Raw genomic sequence first — 19,265 nt, 5'->3', positions numbered from 1 at the left:
CCATAGTGTGATTATTTTGCATTATTCTTTTTCTTATGCCTGGTAGTAAGGAGTTACTGCCCACCCAAGTCTTGATGTATTACCAGTACAGTGCCCTATGTGTGTAACCCTGTTGATCTTAAACTAAACACTATAATTTAGTAAAATTCCGTTATATCTAGTCACAGAAACAAATTCTTTCATTGTGCAGCAGGTTAAGATGGCCAAGATCACAGAAGATGGGGGAGGGGGGCACAAGTTTGTTTTTGAAACACAATACCCAGGAAGTCCTTTACAGTATAAGTAATAAAACGTTATGGAAGTGGCATGCCTCTGATGGGATTATGAGGATGCTTTTGAAGCGCGCGGGGGGGCGGAAGAAATGTTGAAATATAGGGACGAAGATGTGGTTGACTAAGTGAGGGACCAGCATGGAACCACCCCCTGCCCATTCCTGCAGTTTCTGTGGTAGCTTCTCTTCAGGTTGCAAGACGGGGCGTCGCTTGCCAGTAAAGAGCAGCCGCAAAGCCCAAGGGGCATCCCGGGCACCAGAAGAGGGCGTTTCTTATCGAGGGGGCGGGAGCGAAGCCCCTCCGTTGCTTTCCTGCCCTCACGCTTCACCTGGAGTGAGAAGGGGCGGGGCTAATACTATAGGTTACTATAGAGACAGGGCGATGCATGCAGCGCTCGGCGCCTGGGCCTCTCCCCCAAGAAGGTGCAGTCCCGTTGCAGACCTTACTATCACTTCTCGTATCCCATGGAGCTTTTTGCCACTCTTAACTGCCATTATAATAAGGCTTTCAGCATGAAGATTCCAGGGATAGAGCGGCTCCACTCCGTCCATTTCGATCGGATGTCGGAAGTCTGGACTGTGTGTGTGGGCCTCTCCATAGAGATGGAAAACCATCTTCCTATCTCTATGGATGTAAGGCTGTACCCCCCCCGACTTCCGTTTTGGGAGCTGTACCGGAAGTAGATTTTCTGCGTAGCGGTGTCCATGGAGATGGAAGATGGCGCCTCGGAGTAAGTGGGGCTTGGAGTGTTACAGGGCCCCGGTGGCTCCCGGCCCTACAAGGACATGGCGGCCGAGCTGAACGCCGTGGAATGCGGCCGGTCAGCTCTGCCAGGCTCCCTTCCAGGAGGCTGGACTCTTCCTCCCCGCCCCCAGCGCCACCACCCCACCTCTAGGACACCCCGAGCCCTTGAGCGTGGAGGGGCAGTAGGCGCCGGCTGCCGCTGGAGGTGGCTGCTGGGATCAGGATCCATCGCGCCAAGCGCTGCCCAGCCACGAGAAGGAGCGAAGGGAGCTCTGCTGCAGAGGGATCAGAGTGGAATTGCTGAGAGCCGGATGGTGTAGTTCTCCTGTCGAGGCCTAGCTAGCTTGGAGATCCCCCACTTAATCATAACGCCAGGGGTTGGTAGACTCAAGACCACTTCATGCTGATCCCACCCACCCCTTTAACGCAGTGTTGCAGCGGCTCGGTCATTCTAGATCCTGGACTTAATGGATTTCTGGCGGCCCCTTTAGACGGCCATGTGTATTACTTCAGTTGTGAAGCACACAACTAACCTTTCTCTTTGTTCCCAGTCACCATTCCGTGCTTTACAACAGCTTCTACATTTCTGATATGTTAGAGCAAAAAAAAAAAGTTTCCCTCCCTGATTTAAAAAAAAACAACACTTAGCATGTGCAGTTTTCCATTTTAAACTGATGTGATTCATAGCATCTTCATGACTACAGGAATACATGGAGTTTGTTTCAGCTGCCCTGATTACCTGCCACTCTGGGTGTTAATTTGGGGGGTGGGGTGGGCTGCAGGGCTCTAGACTTCAGCCCCAAGGTCCAGGCCTAGCTGCACCACTGCTTTAACCATCTCCTAGGGTCACTGTCAAGATGGCAAAAGACTGGATTTTTGCACATTTTCAGCTAGTTTATAGTGGTGGCATGAGGTTTTTAATCTATGTTCCTGATTGTGATCTTGAAACCAGGACATTCTAAATTAGTGTGGAATCCAAGGCAATGGGAAACAAATTCTCCCAAAAGTAAGGAAGACAAAATAAAAGAAGGATTGGCTGGTAGCAAGTTCCACGCCATGTGCTAAGGAGTCCATTTGCGTAAGTGAGACTTGTAATCTGTACCCTTGTCTAGCATTAGCAGGCAATGGTCACAGAAAGCTGTCATGCTTCCCCTAGCAACAGCTGTCACCTCAGAGAGTCTTGGCTTCCACTTAGAGATCCTTGTGCTAAATCTTATACATGTTTTCTTGTTGGCTGAGTTCAGAACTAAATAGAGACTGGTTTATTGCTATTTAGTTTTCAGTGTACAAAACTATGACTTCTTATTAATATAGCACCTCAGGTAAGTTTGCTCTGTTCCTCTGTGAGAGAAAATGAGAGTAGAACAAAAAAGCACACCCCATCTCTCTATATATATGTATGTATGTATGTATATTCTGGTTTCACCTCTTAGATCGCCAACTCTCCTCTACCCCTCTGGAAATTCTGCTGTTCCTCAATGGCTGGTATTACGCTACATATTTCTTGCTGGAGATCTTCATATTTGTTTATAAAGGTGAGCCTTAGCTACAGGTCTGGAGTTGGGGAGGGGAGTGTGTGGGAGTATGCCTGGGTTCTTTCTCTTCAGAAAGTTTTTGTTTTAGGTATACATCTTGTGGCTTTCACCTGAAGAAACTGAAAAGCAGACCAGGGTGAATGGTGTATTTTCTGATTTATTCCCAGCCTTAGTCACTTGAGGATTGAAGGCCTTTGCAGCATCGTTGTTGTGAGTCTTATCTGCTGCATTAGATGTTAATCAACATCAGGCACTCTTTCTTTTTCAAGGAACACAGCAGGTGGGAGAGGCACCCAGTTTTGTTTTTCTTTTGATGCACATAGCCATTTGTCTAACTCCTTAGGACTCCTGTTGCCCTATCCCTCTGCCAATCTGGCTTTGGACCTAGTTATGCTTTTCCTCTACCTTGGGATTGAAGTCACCAGGATATTTTTTGGTGAGTATCAAAGAATGAATAATGCCCTCTGGAAGAGCATGTTATTCATCTGTCATTTAAGTATGAGTTTTTTGATGACGTTTAAACTAATAAGCTGCTTCCCCTACCTCATGTAGTTCACCAAGCAATCAGTAGATACATTCTGCCTCTCCCACAACAGTGTATATGTGGGGGTCTGAGTAGTGCTGTGGAGTAGACTGTAAATGTGATTGCCGCTGACAGCATCATTTCCAGGCCTCTCTAGTCTTCCCACTGAGCTGGAATGGGTGCCTCTAGATCAGGATCAACTTGTGGCCCTCCAGATGTTTTGGCCTACAAGTCCCATCAGCCCTAGCCACCATAGTCAATGGTGAAGGATCATGATGGTTGTAGGCCAAAAGATCCGGAGGGTGCAAGTTGTCCACCCCTGCTCTAGATGAAATGGAAGAGGATGATGTCCCCAGGCCTGCCCTGCCTGCTAAGGGCCTATGTTACACTCCCTAATTTAAAAATAGATATGAGCCAAGACACCACTAGGTGAAATGGGATGTAAATATGAGATCCATCCAGTCTGGCTATTCCTCCTTACCTGGGACCAGACTGGAAGTCATGGTATATGAACTTGTACAATGCAGCATCCCATTCCTTGATCTTAGCTAGGGTTATTCCTGATGAGTAAATCACTTTGTATCCTGTCTTCAAACCCCTGAATATTGTGCCTTCCTTCCTGAATGGGCCTATGTGCTTCATTTGTCCTGTTGTGTGTATGGCAGGCTCAAAAGGGAACCTCTGTCAACGGAAAGTGCCACTCGTCATCAGCCTGGCACTAACCTTCCCAGCAGCGGTGATGGCCGCCTATTATCTACTACTGCAGACCTATGCGCTGCGTCTAGAGGCCATCCTCAATGCTATCCTGCTTCTCTTCTATGCTGTTGAGCTGTTGCTGGGCATACTCACCCTGGCCGCCTTCTCCAGGTACTTTTCCCACATACCGTCTTGGTATTTTAGGAAAATACTTTGTGTGCGCATTGGATTTGTTTATTAAAGACAGTGGCTGGCTTTCCGTCCCCATGGCCCTGAGAAGCAAGAGGAAGATTGATACTTCCAGTACTCAGGATCTAGGAGAGGCAGTCTACCTCAAAATTATGGAGGGACTAGGCCATTTAGTATGTGGAACTAGGGAGAAAAGGCTGAGGCAAACAAGTGACCAGTTTTACAGTGCTGTGAAAGCAAGAGTAGGAAGGGACATAGGACACTGCCTTATACAATGCCAGACCATCTAGCTCAGAAGCATCTACACTGACTGGCAATGGCATTTCAGGGTTCAGGCAGGCAGTTTCCTAACCCTCCCTGGAGTTGCCAGAGATTGAACCTGGGACCTTTTGCATGCAAAGCAAGTGCTCTTGCCACTGAGCTACAGCCTTTCTCATCAAAATAATGTTGGGAAAGTGAAACAGTCTGTAGTTTTTAACACACTAAATGAAGTCTACAGGCTTCCAAGCATTATTCCTAGCTTTGTTGTATGCATGCTGGGCTTTTCCTTGTCTGTTCTTCAAAATGGTAGCTGTATACCTCTGGCACCAGATGAGTTTTCATATATTTGTTGTGGCTCCTGGTTTGTTTCCTCAAGCAGGGGACTGGTAGAACTGAGATTCAGTTTCTTGCAGCTTTCTTGAGTAAGGTGTTTGGGGTTACCATTGCTAATAACTTTCCGTATGCCCTTTATTTTCTGCAGTTTGGACTCATACTGAGAACCTGCCTGGGTGGAACTGTGTGTTCTTTGCATATGAGAGAGGCTGCATGAACCCTCCATTTCTATGGCTGGGCTAAGATGAGGTTTGGGGTCCAGTTCCTTGGGCAAGCTGAAAGAAGACACAGCCACACTCTTTGCTTCAGACACGCTCAAGTGGAGAGCCATCAGCAGTATTTCCAATCATGAGATAACAGGCCCAAACATGTCCCTACACATCCCCACTACCACCCTTGTATTCCTTCTAGAAGATGATGGTTGATCTTTCCAAACTTTGCAGCTTGGAAAATTGACTCTTGCAAGTCAGAAGAGTGTGGACCTGATCAGTAGATGTTACCTGCAGCAGCTGTGTCCTTCAGATTCCACAGAGCGTTGCATTCTGATGTGCACTCAAGTATCTAGCATGTGTGCAGTGACTCTTGCTAGGCCATCTGTGTCTAACCCTTCCTAACTAGTTGTTACCTCCTATGCCATATCCCTGAAAAGGGGTGGGTATCAGGGCAGGGGGCCTTGTGTCCCCTCCCTAACACAGTGTTGTGGTTGTGTGTTTTGGAAATTTGTAATACTGGATTTTCTACTGTATCCTTGGAATAAATATTTATTTTTCAACTACTGTAGCCTTGTGGAGCTTCTAATTAGCTAGGAGCTGTGGTGTGGTGGTGGGTCGTGGCAGGACATCGCTCTGGCACTTTTTTTGAAGCCAGCTCCCAGCCGGGTCGCAGTCTGCTAGGGAAGGAAGAGGGAGTGCGAGTGGCTGCCTCTTGGCTGCTGGCCAGACAAAAGAAGTGAGCGAGCGAGAGAGGGAGCCTGAGGGAGCTCTGAAGCCTCTTCTCGCCCCCCCCCCCAAGCTCTTGGCTTCTCCGCCCATCCCTGCTCCTTGCCTGCGCGCCCAGTGCTGCCCTTGTCTCCTGCAACACTGGCCACCCGTTCAGTGCTGCTGCTGCTGCTGGTTTGTGCCAATTTTTAGGATTTATCACTCAAACCTATGCATGTTTACTCAGAAGTCAATCCCACTGTGTTCAATTGCCAGTTGGGCTTTCTCCCAGGTAAGTGTGCGTAGGACTGCAGCCTTAGCTGCCTTCCCAAGATCTCTGTAAATTTAATTCGAAATAAACACCCATTGGATTGCAGTGTTAATTCTTGAACATTAATTTCTACAGTAAGCAGAATTGCCAAATTCAACCTGCTCTGTCAGCTACACTTTTTGGAACAAGGTTGGCATGTATCTGGGCAAACAAACCCTGGTGGAGGGAAGGGAAACAGAAAAAAATCAGTTGGGGGGAGAGGAGAAAGAAGGTGGGTGTGGACGTTTCTGTTGTGGATGGGAGAGAGATAAGGAAGGAGCTTAGGGAAGACTAATGGGTAATGTTGGGGCACTAAGGGAGTGTGCAAGGGGGCTGTTTAAATAAGGGATCTGTCCATGACGGCTGAGTTGAGAGGGTGAAGCTAATACCCCTGCATTTTTTTTCTCAGACATTCAATGGAAATAGCTCTGCCTTACTCTCAGCTGCAGTGTTTTTGGATCCCAGTTGAAGGAGGTATATCTTACAAGGTTGCACAATCTTAGAAGGGGGCATGGCTTTAAGGGGCGTGGCTGTGACTGTCACAAAGGGACCCTGCGCTTCTGGATTTGCCACTACACTACTGGCTAGGAGTGCAGAAGACTGTAGTGCTTTCAGAAATATAAGCCCCGCCCAGCCTAAGAAAGATACACATGTGCTAAGAAAGATGACAGCCATTATAAATCATGTACAGTAACTGCGCAAAAGGATTCAGCAGAGAACTCAAGGGCAAATTGGGCATCGGTAATAGGAGGTGTTGAGTGATCCCACACAGCAGAAGTTTATTGGTGGAGATAGCAGCCCTCAATAATGGAACAGTGTTGCACCAGATGGATCTAAAGCCCCAGCCCAGAATCTGCCTCCTTGTTCAGCCACAAAAAACTTGTTGTTGGATGCTCTGATTATAAGACAGCTGGAGGATGCAAATTGGATGGTGAAATTGCCGGGATTCTCAGTGGTTATCAGAATTTGCCCATCTTTATCCAGGGTCCAGTACTTGCTACCTGCAGGTCAAGCTTAGAGTTAGTGGAAATGGGAGGGTCAGGGAAGATGGAGGCATGACAAGCCAAGCTCTTGGATTTCCCTGACTTTCAGGGTATTCACTTCATTAAAGGAATCTCAGATGATTAGGCTGTACTAGTGATGGCACATGTTATTAACAAATTATAATTTAGGAAAAGCCCAGTGGGGCTTTAAAAAGGAAGAGCATGAAAAGAAATGACACCTGAACAGTAGTTTATCTTTAACTGGGCCTAGGAGGCCAGTGTCCATGTGCCGTGGAGCAAATCAAATGGCCATGGGAGTAATTTAGTTCACTGGGGAAATAGTGGTGGTGCCCTCTTCTCCCTGATTTAGTCTTTGATGTCCTACAGCTATAAACTAGAGTATCCTTTTCAAAAAAAATCCTTGAATAGGGGCTATAATTTGCAAGTATGTCATGTCTTCCTCCTTTTGTAAGCGACTTTGTTCAGTCTAAGGTATACTAACCCACTTGGAAATTGTAGTAGCCTTCCTCAGTGAGTGACAGGCTGCTGGCAACATAGGTGACACAGTTCCCTTCCAATCGCCTCATGTCAGAACACAGTCCCACATAGCCGGCGTCACTGTGCAGGACCAACAGCGGCCTATTCACCAGCAGCAGCAGAAAATCTTCACTTTTACCTGCAGGTGCAAGAGCAACCTCTTATAAGGTTCAGCCAAGTCTACAGGGCAGAGCAGATCTGACCCAGCTTTCAAGAACTCAGAAGTGCCTCGCCAACCCTCCCTTGTGCTCACAGGATAGAAGCATTTCTCCAGAGAAAGTCAGGAGATTGAGAAACAGACGTTCTCCCCACAAGGAGAAGCCAGAATGAGCACCCTAACAGGGTAAGTCACTGGGAGCATATTTCAGTGACTCCTTATAGTCTTCCTGGCACAATTCAAGGTGTCAGTTTTGGCCTGGAGAGCCTTTAATGGCTTGGACTTTAGATACTATGGGTTGGATCCAATGGTATAACAGCTTACGTCAGCAGAACCTGGAGGGGCTGATTCCCCCACGTGTCCTCAAAAATTTGCTCTGGAGGGCTGGGAAACCCTCTGGAGCAGATTTTCGGGCAGCACAGAGAACTGCAGGAAGGAAGAGAGAGGGAGAACTGTGCTGGCAGACTTGTACAAGTGCAACGTTGGATTTAACTCTATGAAATTGCCTCTTCTGTTTTTTTATAATTATTTACCGCATTTAGTCTCTCAAGTTCATTGTTCATCAACAAGTGGAGACAGCAGCTTGAGAGGTGTTGCTGGTGGCTGCCCCAAAAATCATATTACAAGAGCAATGTTAACCCCACTTTAATATACAGGCTTCTGTGGGCAGGGTTATCCCCACAGAGGGACAGAGCTTTAATGTGTCTTATTTATTTCCGCTACACTCATTATGAGACATATATACATGTTAGCTTCTCCAAAGGCTAAGGAGGAGGGTGCTAGAAACCTAAACAAGCGATGCTTGCCCCATCCCTCAAGGGGAGGGTTCTGTGACTTCTGGTTACTGGTGGCAAGCAAGAAGCCCCTGTCTCTTGAGCCACTGAGATCTCCACAGCCACGACCCAGGCACAGGGCCATTAGGCAGAGTGTGGCAGGTCATGGCGGGTGGGGACTGGCAGTGAGGCATTGGAGGACAGAGTTGCATGTGCACCACACAGCCTGCCCTGCACCCCCCATGTGGGCCTACTGCCCTCAAGTGCAGAAGAGGCAGCCAGCGTTGAAGCATGAGTCAACTGCAAGTCTGTTCGGTTTCTGTGCATGGCAGGGGGATCATGCACCTGTTTCTCCTTCACCTCAGGCAGCAAAACAACTTGGGCTGGCCCTGCATGGGAAGATCTTGGGGTCGGCTTCTCGCGTTAATATTTTTTAATCCAGGACCAGCCTGGTGTGCCTGTCTATAAACCTTTCCAACATGATGGCTTTCGAGAGGGAAGTGAGCCTTAGTTTAACTAAGGCTGACAAACAAGAGAGAAAAGGCCCTGGGTCCCCATTCACACCCCCAGAACCATCTAAAGCTAATTCACAGATGGCAGAGGTAATGCCTCCCCCCTCTTCAACTCAGTCATGCTTGCTTGTTCACACCTATGCCCTCCACCAACTTGTACCTGCTGCTTTGGGAATTGCCAGGAGCTGTCCATTGGGTCTCATGGACACATATTTGTCTCCTATGCGAAGTGACACCTTCTGGTCCTGATACAGGAGGTCAAACCAGACATTCTTGTCCTGTTTGGTGCTGCTGATGATACAGTCATTGGGACCCTGCAAAAAAAAGGGAACATATTAGCTAGAAAGTACTCAGTACTTCTACCTTGCCATAAATGGCAGAACCCTCCTGCTAGCAACCTAATCTTACAATTCATGTTTATCTTTCAGTACTTGGTGTTTGGTCCTGCATCAAGGCTCAGAAAATATCTTGTTTCAACACAGAATATAACACTGCATAAGCCACTCTAGAGCAGATGCAACATCCAGATGCTGCTCTCAGTGGCCAACACTCCAGTGCCAAGGAGGGCAGTCAAGCAGAGGTTCCCTCCAAAGAGGGGATTTCTGGCACCAGCAAGAATGGAAGATTGACTGAAGCCACTTGCTTGCATTTACAGAATGCTGATTTCCCATTTCAACCTGCGTTTGTGTGAACCATGGCTCAGACTGAAGCCAGGCAATGGGTTTTAAGACGGTTGAAGCTAATACATTAGTGCCATTGTTTCTCGTTTATTTGGTTCAGCTACCATCCCTAGACAAACAGGTCTTGAAGCAGGACTGCAGAACCTCGAGGGCCAAGCTCCATTTTGGAGAAGCTCTTGGGAGCTGCATTCCCATGGTGGGTGAGGCTGAAGGCAAAAGGGGCAGGGCCAAAAACCCAAAAATACCAGGATAGTTTAGTTTAAAGCTCTTACTGCCCAGTAACTAAGCTTTAGGAGAGGCATTTCCGCCTTTTGCATGAGGGTGGGTGGGGGAACATGTGGAAGCCAGGAAGCCATCAAAAGATTATTTGTCGGGTAAAAGAGGGTGTGGCCAAGGGAAGCAGGCATGGCCATCTGGGCAACCCGGAGGGCCAGATTTGTCCTATAAAACTGACCAGGAGCCAGATACGGGTAAGTGTGCACCCCATGAACAACACTGCCCCTCTCAGGCCGCCTCCAACTCTTACAGTGCAACCTTTTACATATTTACTCAGAAGTAAGCCCCACTTCATTCAGTGAGGGTTACTCCCAGCTAAGCATGTACAGGACTGCAGACATAAAAAAGCCATCTCCAAATAGCCCTTAGTAGTTAGCCTTTTCTGAAGAGGTTGCTCAGGAAGTTGTGCTTTACTGCTGCACTGTTCACACGGGTTTTATGTACAGAAACACATTTCTGACTTTTTCAGCCAGAAGAAGGATTGGGTATAATGTCCCCTTGTGTTGCTTTCTAGACAGGAAGTAACTTTTTTCCCTATACAGCAGGGGTCCCCAACCCCCTGGCCATGGACCGGTCCCGGTCCGTGGCTTGTTAGAAACCGGGCTGTACAGCAGGAGGTAAGTGTAAGGGTGTGTGAAACCCCCTTACCTTGGGTCCGCGGGGGGGGGGGGAGGCGATCCCTAGGCAGCTGGTTTCTTTGTTTGACTGCTCTGAAGTTTTTCCTGATTTTCAACTGCAATCTGCTTTCCTGTAACTGAAACCCATTATTTCCTGCCCTACAGGCTTGGATGATAAGAGAATAAGCTGCAGTTGTGTGACAACTCTTTAGGTACTTGAAAAGTGATGTCAGAGCCAACCCCACCCCACCCCATCCCATCTTCTCAAGGCTAAACATACTCAGTTTCTTCAATCTTTCCTCACAGGACTTCCTCAGAGTGTCTACTCTCTTTATCGTCTTTGTTGCCCTTCTCTGAACTGGTTCCAGTTTATCTGAATCCTTAGAGTGTGGTGTCAAGAACTAAACACAGTATCTGAGGTGAGGTCTGACCAGCTCAGAGTAGAATGGAACCATTACTGCTCATGATTTGATGCAACCTAAAATTGCACTTGGAATCTGTGGAGACTTCATCACCTAAGCCAGCATTTCCCAACCTGGTGCACCCCCAGATGTGTTGGACTGCAACACCCATCATTCACCGCCAACCTGGCTAACACATCTGGGGAGGTCACCAAGTTGGAGAAGGCTGACCTAAGCTGTTCACCTGAATGCTCCAGCAGGGGGAACAGCAGTGTATATAATCTGATAAACTGATCGTGTGAACATGTCCTTAGTTCTGTGCCTAGCAAGAAAGAAAGGAAGAGAAGGAATCTTGGCAACATCTGCCCCGATCTCCTACTGGGCAAACACTATAACATGGTTAGGAGACCCATCAAAACAGCTGATCCTGCCTGGTTTACGCCATTCCGTGCAACATGTAGGCAGACTCACCAAGGACATGTATGTGCCACAGTGGCCACGGAAGCAGACCTTCTTTGTGGTGTCGTCAAACAGCAGCTGGAAGATCTCCGTGTTGCCTACAGCCATGGCGTTGGCGTAGAGGTCAGCACCTGCCAAGACAGCAAAGCAGCGAAAAAGCTTACAGTGGTTTTGGCCTAGCAAATGAAGCCCACCAACTCACCCTGCTCAAAATTGTTGCACGTGCCATTGCTGCCCCTTGCTGGCTGAAGTCACGTTTACTGCAGTACTTGGGTGTATTGCAATAGAAAGGCTATACTCTGAGAATGGGAACAAAGTTTGCCATACTTACATGTTACAGACTCCATTAGGAAGACCCCAATGATCCTGTCTTTATGACACTCTTTTTAAAGCCAGTGTGGTTTAAGGGGGCAAAATGTTAGAAATCAGCATGGGTTCATAACCCTGTTGAGATATGTATTCATCATATAGCCTTGCATTGTTCAAGTCATTTGTCAGCCTCAGCTCCCCTCACATGCAGCTCCCAGCATGCAATGGGGCCAGTACTGTGCAGCCATAGTCCAACTCTGGTGAGAGGTAGGCAGAACACAGGGTTTGGATATGGGAGATCTCCACATGCGGCTTTCACAAACTATCTGATCTTACAGGGAGTTGATCATGACGAACTGAAGTCTCATTGATTTCAGTGGGTCTACTCTAAGTACGACTAAGTCTGGATCCCACCCAGGATTGTTACTATAACTAGAAACCTGCAGCCTAATTATATCAAATATATGTGAAACTAATGTGAAATAAACCCTCCTGTCTTGATCTTCATTACCCTCCTAGGGTTGCTTGGTGGCAACAGAGGCCAGAACTGGTGGAATGTCCTTCAGGATCTAGGGCTAGCAACCCTATATACCCTGGACTCCCTGACCTCTGGTTTTCCAAACCCTCCCCTCCTGTCCACTTGTTGCTGCCAAAAAAATAACATGCTCTCTTGTTTCTTAAGCCCTGAGTGTGGTTTTGTTCCAACCCTACATTCTCCAACTCTATGACTACACCACTTACCTCCTTGGGCCCTTGCTTTTCAGCTTACAGCCTACTTTGTCCCACTTCTGTTAGCCACCTTGTCTTTCGGCCAGCCCCCTACACTTCTGTCTCCCATCCCATCATAAAGGCTGTGGTTTTTCTTCAGACATCCTGCTTTTTATTATTTCCCTCTTAGTTCTATTCCATGTGCCCTTCAACACTTCTTCATGTATCCTTCCTTGCGATTCCTGCATCTTACTCCATTGCCTATTCTGCACCCAGCTACAGCTACCTTGCCTCTGGGGTCCCAGAATCTTAGCTTCTCTACCTTCTGCAACCCAGTCTTCAGCCTGTCTCACATGCTAGTCCTGGCCCTAGGGCCTGTAAGAACTTAATCCCTGCAAAACTGACTATTTCCCCATCCTTCATCTCAACTGCAACTGTTCCTTGTTTCCTGAGCAGGTGGAATGGCCATGAACATTCCATCTCATCAGACCAGATCAGCAAATCAGTGTCAGAGTTGTCACCACTACAAGTGAAATACATACAAATCTAGATCATAGTGCCTTCCTCCGACTCACCTGGCCTGCAACAGATGAACTTGTTAGTAGAAGAGGAGCGCATTGAGACCTGGGCAGGGCTGGATTCCACGCTGAAGAGTTCATCCCGTCCAGGTTTGTCCATCTTTACCGTTTTCATGCCACCCTCTCGCCCAGACAAGTACTTTCCCTCATCATCCCGCAGGGCAATCAAGCCACCGCTCACCTCCAGGGAGTACAAAGTTTGTGGGGCGACATCTGGCACCAGTGAACCATTGGAAGCCAACAGTTTGCCAGTTCCATTCCTCAATCCATACTTCTTCACTGGAGACAAAGGCAGGAGAGGTAATATGAGAAGTTGACAGGGCTTGGGGGGGTCACTCCTGGAAAACAGTCTTTAAAATTAATGCCTACAGAGCAGGATCACAGCTGATGTTCCTTTCACTGCAGAATGACTGCAGAGGCTCACCCTGCAGTACCAAACAATTTCCAGCATTCTAGTCCTGTTTGCCCTTGACCTTTCCCATTGTTTTGTCCTCACCCACAATCTCCTAAATCCTTTTAAAATGTGTGTAATAGATCTGTCTTTCATTTTAATATGTTGCTTGAGATTCCATGGAACTTAATTTGACACAACTTTGGTGCTAACATTGCATCCGTTTTCTTGTAGATCCTATTTTTTCTGCCATTGTTGACTTGGGGATTTACATGTGTGCCTTCTTGATATAGCTAGACCAGGGATTGAGAATGCGTGGCCCTCCAGGTGTTTATCTTACAACTCCCACCAGCCCTGGCCATCATAGCCAATAGTGAGGGATGCTGGGAGATGGAGTCCAACATCATCAGGGAGAGAGCCACATCCCCACCCTTGAGCTAGACAATATGGTCCCAGTCTAGATACCATTGGATGCATCAAGGCACATGCAGCTTGAGACAGGGGTTGAGGATGTGCGTTCCCATCTGCATTGATGTGCCCCTTTATCCAGACATGTATTACAAATTGGGGTGGCATCAGATGCCTCTCACCTCAGTATGCATTGCAGGTCAAAGGTGGAGTAGAAATCCACAAAATAAATAAAAACTCAGGTAAGAGAATTTGTACGTGGAAGCGTTTTCTGCGAACATATTCCTCTTTTTTTGCCTCGCTAGGGCGTGTGAGTTAGCATCTAACTTGAGTCTTATCGGAAAGTTCTGCATATGATAATTAGCAGTAGTTCTCAGTTAGCCAAGCTAATGAATGCTCTTAAGGAAATAAAAAGTGGTGCCATCAACAGTGACTTCTTGGGTAAACAGAATTTGAATTCACCTGGTGCGTATGGGGAAAATTGCCTTCTGTCAGCATTGCCTTCTGACTCCAGACCTATTGAGGAGATGCAAATGACTCAAGCTTAACTTTTTCACACATCAAAAACAGAGGACTATTTTAGAAGGTGATTGGATGGATGGCCTGACAGCTGTTTCGACACAAACGTGTAAATAAGGCAGTGCTGCTCAAACAATTTGAACTCCGGCTGCCTTTCCAAACACCTTCGATCTTCTCAAGCCACCCCCATCCACTCGCCTACTCCATCTGCAAGTGCCTGGAGTTCCTCATGCACAAGTGTGGATGTGAGAGTGTGGTCATGCTGATTGCATTTCTGCAGGATTTTGGAGTTTTGCAGATACTCCTTGCAGCACTATATAAACTAGGGGTGGGTGGGAACCTCTTTCAGCCTGGTGGACAAATTCAGTTTTGAAGAAGCTGTCAGGAGCTGCATTCCAGTGGTGGGTGAGGCCAAAGGCAAAAGGGAAGGGGCCGAAAATACCAGCAAATTTTAGCTTAAACCTCTTACTGCCAGTAATTGAGCCTTAGGAGAGGCATTTCAGCCTTCTTAGAACAGGGGGAAAATCTTCACAAAAGCCAGGAAACCATCAAATGATTGGTGGTCGGAGGAAAGCGTGGGGCCAGGAAAGGGGGCGTGGCCACCTAGAGAACCCCTGAGGGTTCGACTTGGCCCAAGGCCCGACCTTCCCCACCCCTGGTATAAACCTACTAAAGGACTTTGTCAAGTGACCAAAGTGCAAGAGAACTGTGAGTATGCATGCACATGTACATGTCAAGAGCAACTAGACAAAAACACTTCCATGGCTCCAGAAGTATCTTTTGCAGAGGTTCTGAAGGCAGGGGTGGGGAACCTCCAGCCCAGGAGCCAAATCCGGCCCATCCAGGGGCCAAATCTAGACAACCATGCCCCTTCCCCTGGCATGGAACCTTCCATGCCCCCATGAACAGTTTGTCATGACCCAGAGTCCAGGAGTGACATGGGCTCTGAAGCAGAAGATCCAGTGGTGCCAACAGAGGAAACTCCAGGTTTGAACACCACTGCAGAACTGCCGGAGACTCCTGAACCTGAGCCTCCAGAGACCCCTGAGCCTAGCCCCAGCACTGGACCAGCACCCTCATCTACAAGAGCCCCACATTCCAGGAAGCTAATGTGCTAACGGAGGAGTGCTAGGCTACAAACCAGGTGCCTGCTCCTTTAAGGCTTCCATTCTGAAGGAAAGGGTGGAGTCTGGGACTGTAACATAAAAGGCTTCAGTCTGGCCTCAGACTTGGTCAGAGCCAGTTGCTCACTAGGAGCTGTCCTGGGTGCTGTGACTCGTGCCTTGACTCTTTGCTGCCTGGTATTGATCCCCATTAGGGCCGCGGTGGCTTAGTGGTTAAGACGCTGAACTGCGTGACGGAGTGAGCTCCTGTCTTCAGTCCCAGCTTCTGCCAACCTAGCAGTTCGAAAGCAAGAAATTGCAAGTAGATAAATAGGTACCGCCTCGGCGGGAAAGGTAACAGCGTTCCGTGCACCTCGGTGTTCAGTCATGCCGGCCACATGGCCACGGAAGCGTCTTCGGACAGCGCTGGCTCTTCAGCTTAGAAACGGGGATGAGCACCGCACCCTAGAGTCGGACACGACTGGTTGGGGATACCTTTACCTTTTTTTAAATTGATCCCCGTGGGCTTCTGCTCAGGCCAAGAATAGGACACAGTTAACATAAAGCTCAGGTCAAGAAATGACAAAATCCCAAGGCACTATCACTGGGGAGGAAGTAAGGTGATAGAATAGCCCTCCTGATTTTGAACACTAAAAATAAAAAAGTCTAAGTGAGTGCTCCTTGTGTTAAGAGTTTTGTAATAGAAAAGCATAAAGCCTCCAAAAAGCAAACACAAAATACATCTTTCAGAGTTCATAGAATGATGTAGGCATTGTTAGTGTGTATGTGAAAATGTTGCATTGCACATAAGCAGCATCATAAAACGTATTCAGTAGGTGATCTGTGTCGTGATGCCCCATGACCCTGGATACAGCGATTGCATACCACGACATGTGGCTTCGGGAAGAGAGACTGCATTTTCCCCATGCACAAAAAAAATGCAGCTTGGAGGGAAAATGCTATTCCTCTGTAACAGAAATGCAATTTCAGTGATGTTGTGCAGGCCATGTGCAAAACAAATGTGGGAAAAAATGCATTTCGTGTGCAACAAACTGCGCAGAAAGACCTCAACCTTCGTTTGCACCCATTCCTTTATAGCAGTCTAGAGACCAGCAATATGGCTGAGAGCACTAGATGTAGGCTCCACTATAGCTCTAGTTAGTCACACCTAACTCAAGCCCATTATAAGTGGGACTTCCAGAGCAATCCCTTGCACATTTATTTAGAGGAAAATACTGGGAAATTTTCCTGAGGAAAGTTTATTTAGAGGAAAGCCCTTCAATTGGATATTTTCCTCTAGTGAATGTGTTTGGGCTTGCAGTCTTAATTATGACCAACTTGAGCTGGATTTGAACCTTTATATTTTATGTTCTGGGCTTTACTTTTCATTTAAAATAAATGCTTTTGTGAATTTCAGGCACAATTCTATGCCTGTTTAGACTGGAAAAAAGTCCTGTAACTCCCAGCATTCCCCAGCACGCTATGCTGGGTGAGGAACACTGGGAGTTGTAGGGCATTTTTCGGTCAACACATGCATAGGATTACATCCTTAATCTGTTTTTTGGTGGGATTCAAAGATGTACCTGCTTCTTGAGGCACTGCAGCCTATTTGATTTCAAGCTCAAGTGTTGGCTTGCTGAAGAGTTCTACACTGGAAAGGAAACAGAGTTGTCTATAAGCCAGTCCTACCTATCTACCACATTGTTCCCAAATTTTATGAGTCAACCAATTTTACTCTGTTTATTTTGTAATATCTTGGATTATGTGAGTACAACCCTTAATATTGTACTGTTATACTGAAGCCCTGTGCAAGGGAAAAAGAGTAAAGTGGGAAAATGCCTCCACCCACCTCTAAAATCATAGTAGATTGTGATGACTGACTCAGCTCCCCAGGGCATGTCACGATCACAGCGCAGCAACCCAGCTTTCTCATCACAGCGCACATAACGCTTCCTGTTGGGGTTGTACATTGCAACATTGGGGTGCACTGCCAGGTGCAGGGTCCATTTTTCGGTTTCAGTGGCAGCCTGGGCGAAGCAAGTGACATTCTCCTCGGCCCCACCCAGGTAGCGCTTGGACTGCTCGTTCTGCAAAGATACCTGCCAGGGAGGGAGGGAAAGGTGTCCAGTCAGCCCTCATCACCTGAGATGGGAAGAGCAGGAATGTTCTCATTAAGAATGAAGGAGGCACCAAAACAGTTCAGGTATCCCAACATGAATTCGCTACAACCTTGTGGTTTATGGAACTGCTATGGGTGGTCACATCATTCCAGTTATGCCGCACCCACCCAGTTGTTTCACCTGAGAAAAGAGAGCTGTGACATTATCCTAGGGTACATTCTGATCCAGGCACCTCTACCACAGGAGCTCAGATGAGCTGTTTCAACACATCCCTCCCCATCAGCACAGAGTAGTTGATCACCACTCCCTTGGCCAACAGGGACAAATGTTGGTTTTGGTGCATGGTTACTTCCCCAGGGAGAACACAGGGCTGTCCAGAGGGGAGAAAGTACATGCCGAATCCTGGGACACTTTGCACTTTGTCCCAGTTGCACATTACAGCATCAGACAGAGAGCACAAGAAGCTGCCAGCTAGATTTGACCTTCAAGTTCAGATACTAGCATGGCAGCAGAGAAAGGACCCTACTCGCTGCTCCAGCAAACTAGTCTCCAAGCTCAGCACAATCCTGCACCCACTTGCTTCCTGCAGAGGATAATTGGGAAAGATACACGCGTAGCCATAGAGCATGGGTGGGGCACCTCTTTCAGCCCAAGGGCTGAATTCCATTTCAAAGAAGCTCTCAGAAGCTTCTTTGGAATGGTGGGTCATCCAGTGATGACCACACCCATCCAGTGGTGAGTGTGGCCAAAGGCAAAGGGGGTGGGGCCAAAAATAACAGCATATTTTAATGTAAAGCTCTTACTGCCAGTATCTGTTAGGAGGGCCATTTCAACCTTTTAGAATGACAGAAAACTACACAAAATGATCAGTAGTTGGGGGAAAGAGAGTCGGGGGAAGGGACATGGCCAGGTAGGGAAGCCTCAAGGCCTAAATTGGGACTCCAGGAGGGCTGGATTTGGCCTCTGGGCCTGAGGTTCCCCATGCCTGCTGAAAAGAAAGGCCCACATTTGGGAGAATGGGGACCAGCTCTCAGGATGCCATTTATACAACTTCACATTTCTCTTTGCCCTCTTCCCCCAAATCCACCCTGTCTCTGCAGAAATCCAGCCGGAGAACGCTGGAAATAACTAGGCTGTGGATATGCAGCCAGGGAGATGATGGTTTTGCATGTGCCTGAATGACTGCACCTTGCCATCTGGATACTGATGCAGCAGGAAGGAGGTCTGAAGCCCTGGTTTATCTTGGTCACAGGTGACTTTGCCGTTTGCATCAGCTGCCAAGAAGCGCTTCAGGGCACTGACAAGGTGAAGTTTCTGGCCAGCCCCTTCTCCTGGGCCAGCTGCCCCAGCTCCATGTGGGGACACAAACTGTAGTACCCACACCTGGCGGGGCTTCAGTTGCTTGCCTGTGGCTGCCACCTGGAAGCGGAAAGGTTCGGCAGTCAGGTATCGGTTGGCTGCATTGACAAGGCCAAACTCTAGGGAGACCGTCATGGTGGGCATGACTAAAGCTTGAACAACACCAGTTCTTTAGGAGAGCTAGCTGGGCCCACTTGAGATGAATCCTGGGCCCTGAGATCACAATGGGTGCTTAGCAACTAGGCCAACCCACCCCTCGGCCTCAAGCTCCACCCACAGAAGTTTGTCATCCAGGATACATTTTGAAAGTAGCAGACCAAGGGCAGACCTCAAGCTTCCAGGTTCTATTTTGTTTGTCAGTAGAACCCGGAGATCCAACAAAAAGAGCCAGGTGCAAAAGACATACACTTAGAATTAAAGCATTATGAGCTCAGGAATTTGTTCTGAGTACCAGAATTGAACTGGGGTGGGTGTGGAGGGGGGGGGGGAGTTACAGCCCTTCCACACAAAAATCCACTCCTGGTTATCTCCCAAATGTTCTTCATTTCAGCAGTACAACTTAGCGGGGGGAGGGGGGCATTTTGTGGCTGCCGTA

The 19,265-nt window shown here is 47.8% G+C and overlaps 2 protein-coding genes across 4 annotated transcripts; one reads left to right on the top strand and one right to left on the bottom strand.

Annotated features, from left to right (window-relative positions):
* Positions 1–964: 964 nt before the first annotated feature.
* TMEM216 (transmembrane protein 216) lies at positions 965–5,845 on the top strand. Of its 3 annotated transcripts, XM_084859067.1 has the most exons (5): positions 965–1,002; positions 2,450–2,551; positions 2,895–2,987; positions 3,740–3,941; positions 4,702–5,845. In XM_084859067.1, the coding sequence occupies exons 1-5, from the start codon at positions 990–992 to the stop codon at positions 4,715–4,717; spliced, it is 426 nt and encodes a 141-aa protein (XP_084715193.1). In that variant the 5' UTR covers positions 965–989; the 3' UTR covers positions 4,718–5,845. The 3 variants fall into 3 exon arrangements, with proteins under 3 accessions (XP_084715193.1, XP_084715186.1, XP_084715203.1); XM_084859060.1 differs by lacking the exon at positions 965–1,002 and having other exon boundaries at positions 2,326–2,551; XM_084859077.1 differs by lacking the exons at positions 965–1,002; positions 2,895–2,987 and having other exon boundaries at positions 2,326–2,551.
* A 681-nt stretch (positions 5,846–6,526) lies between these two features.
* On the bottom strand, positions 6,527–18,889 carry LOC146357945 (fascin-like). Its single transcript, XM_084858741.1, has 8 exons — positions 18,500–18,889; positions 17,041–17,290; positions 14,032–14,085; positions 12,768–13,049; positions 11,188–11,306; positions 8,903–9,056; positions 7,266–7,439; positions 6,527–6,781 (listed from the first exon to the last, which is right to left on the bottom strand). Exons 1-8 carry the CDS (start codon positions 18,812–18,814, stop codon positions 6,582–6,584), a joined length of 1,548 nt encoding a protein of 515 aa, XP_084714867.1. The 5' UTR covers positions 18,815–18,889; the 3' UTR covers positions 6,527–6,581.
* Positions 18,890–19,265: the final 376 nt, after the last annotated feature.

The sequence above is a fragment of the Heloderma suspectum genome, chromosome 1 (genome assembly GCF_057233095.1).
Source record: "Heloderma suspectum isolate Gila_16-S chromosome 1, 16-S_ref, whole genome shotgun sequence".
In the NCBI taxonomy this organism is placed as follows: Eukaryota; Metazoa; Chordata; class Lepidosauria; order Squamata; family Helodermatidae; genus Heloderma; species Heloderma suspectum.
This window is presented reverse-complemented; position numbering and strand designations above follow the sequence as displayed.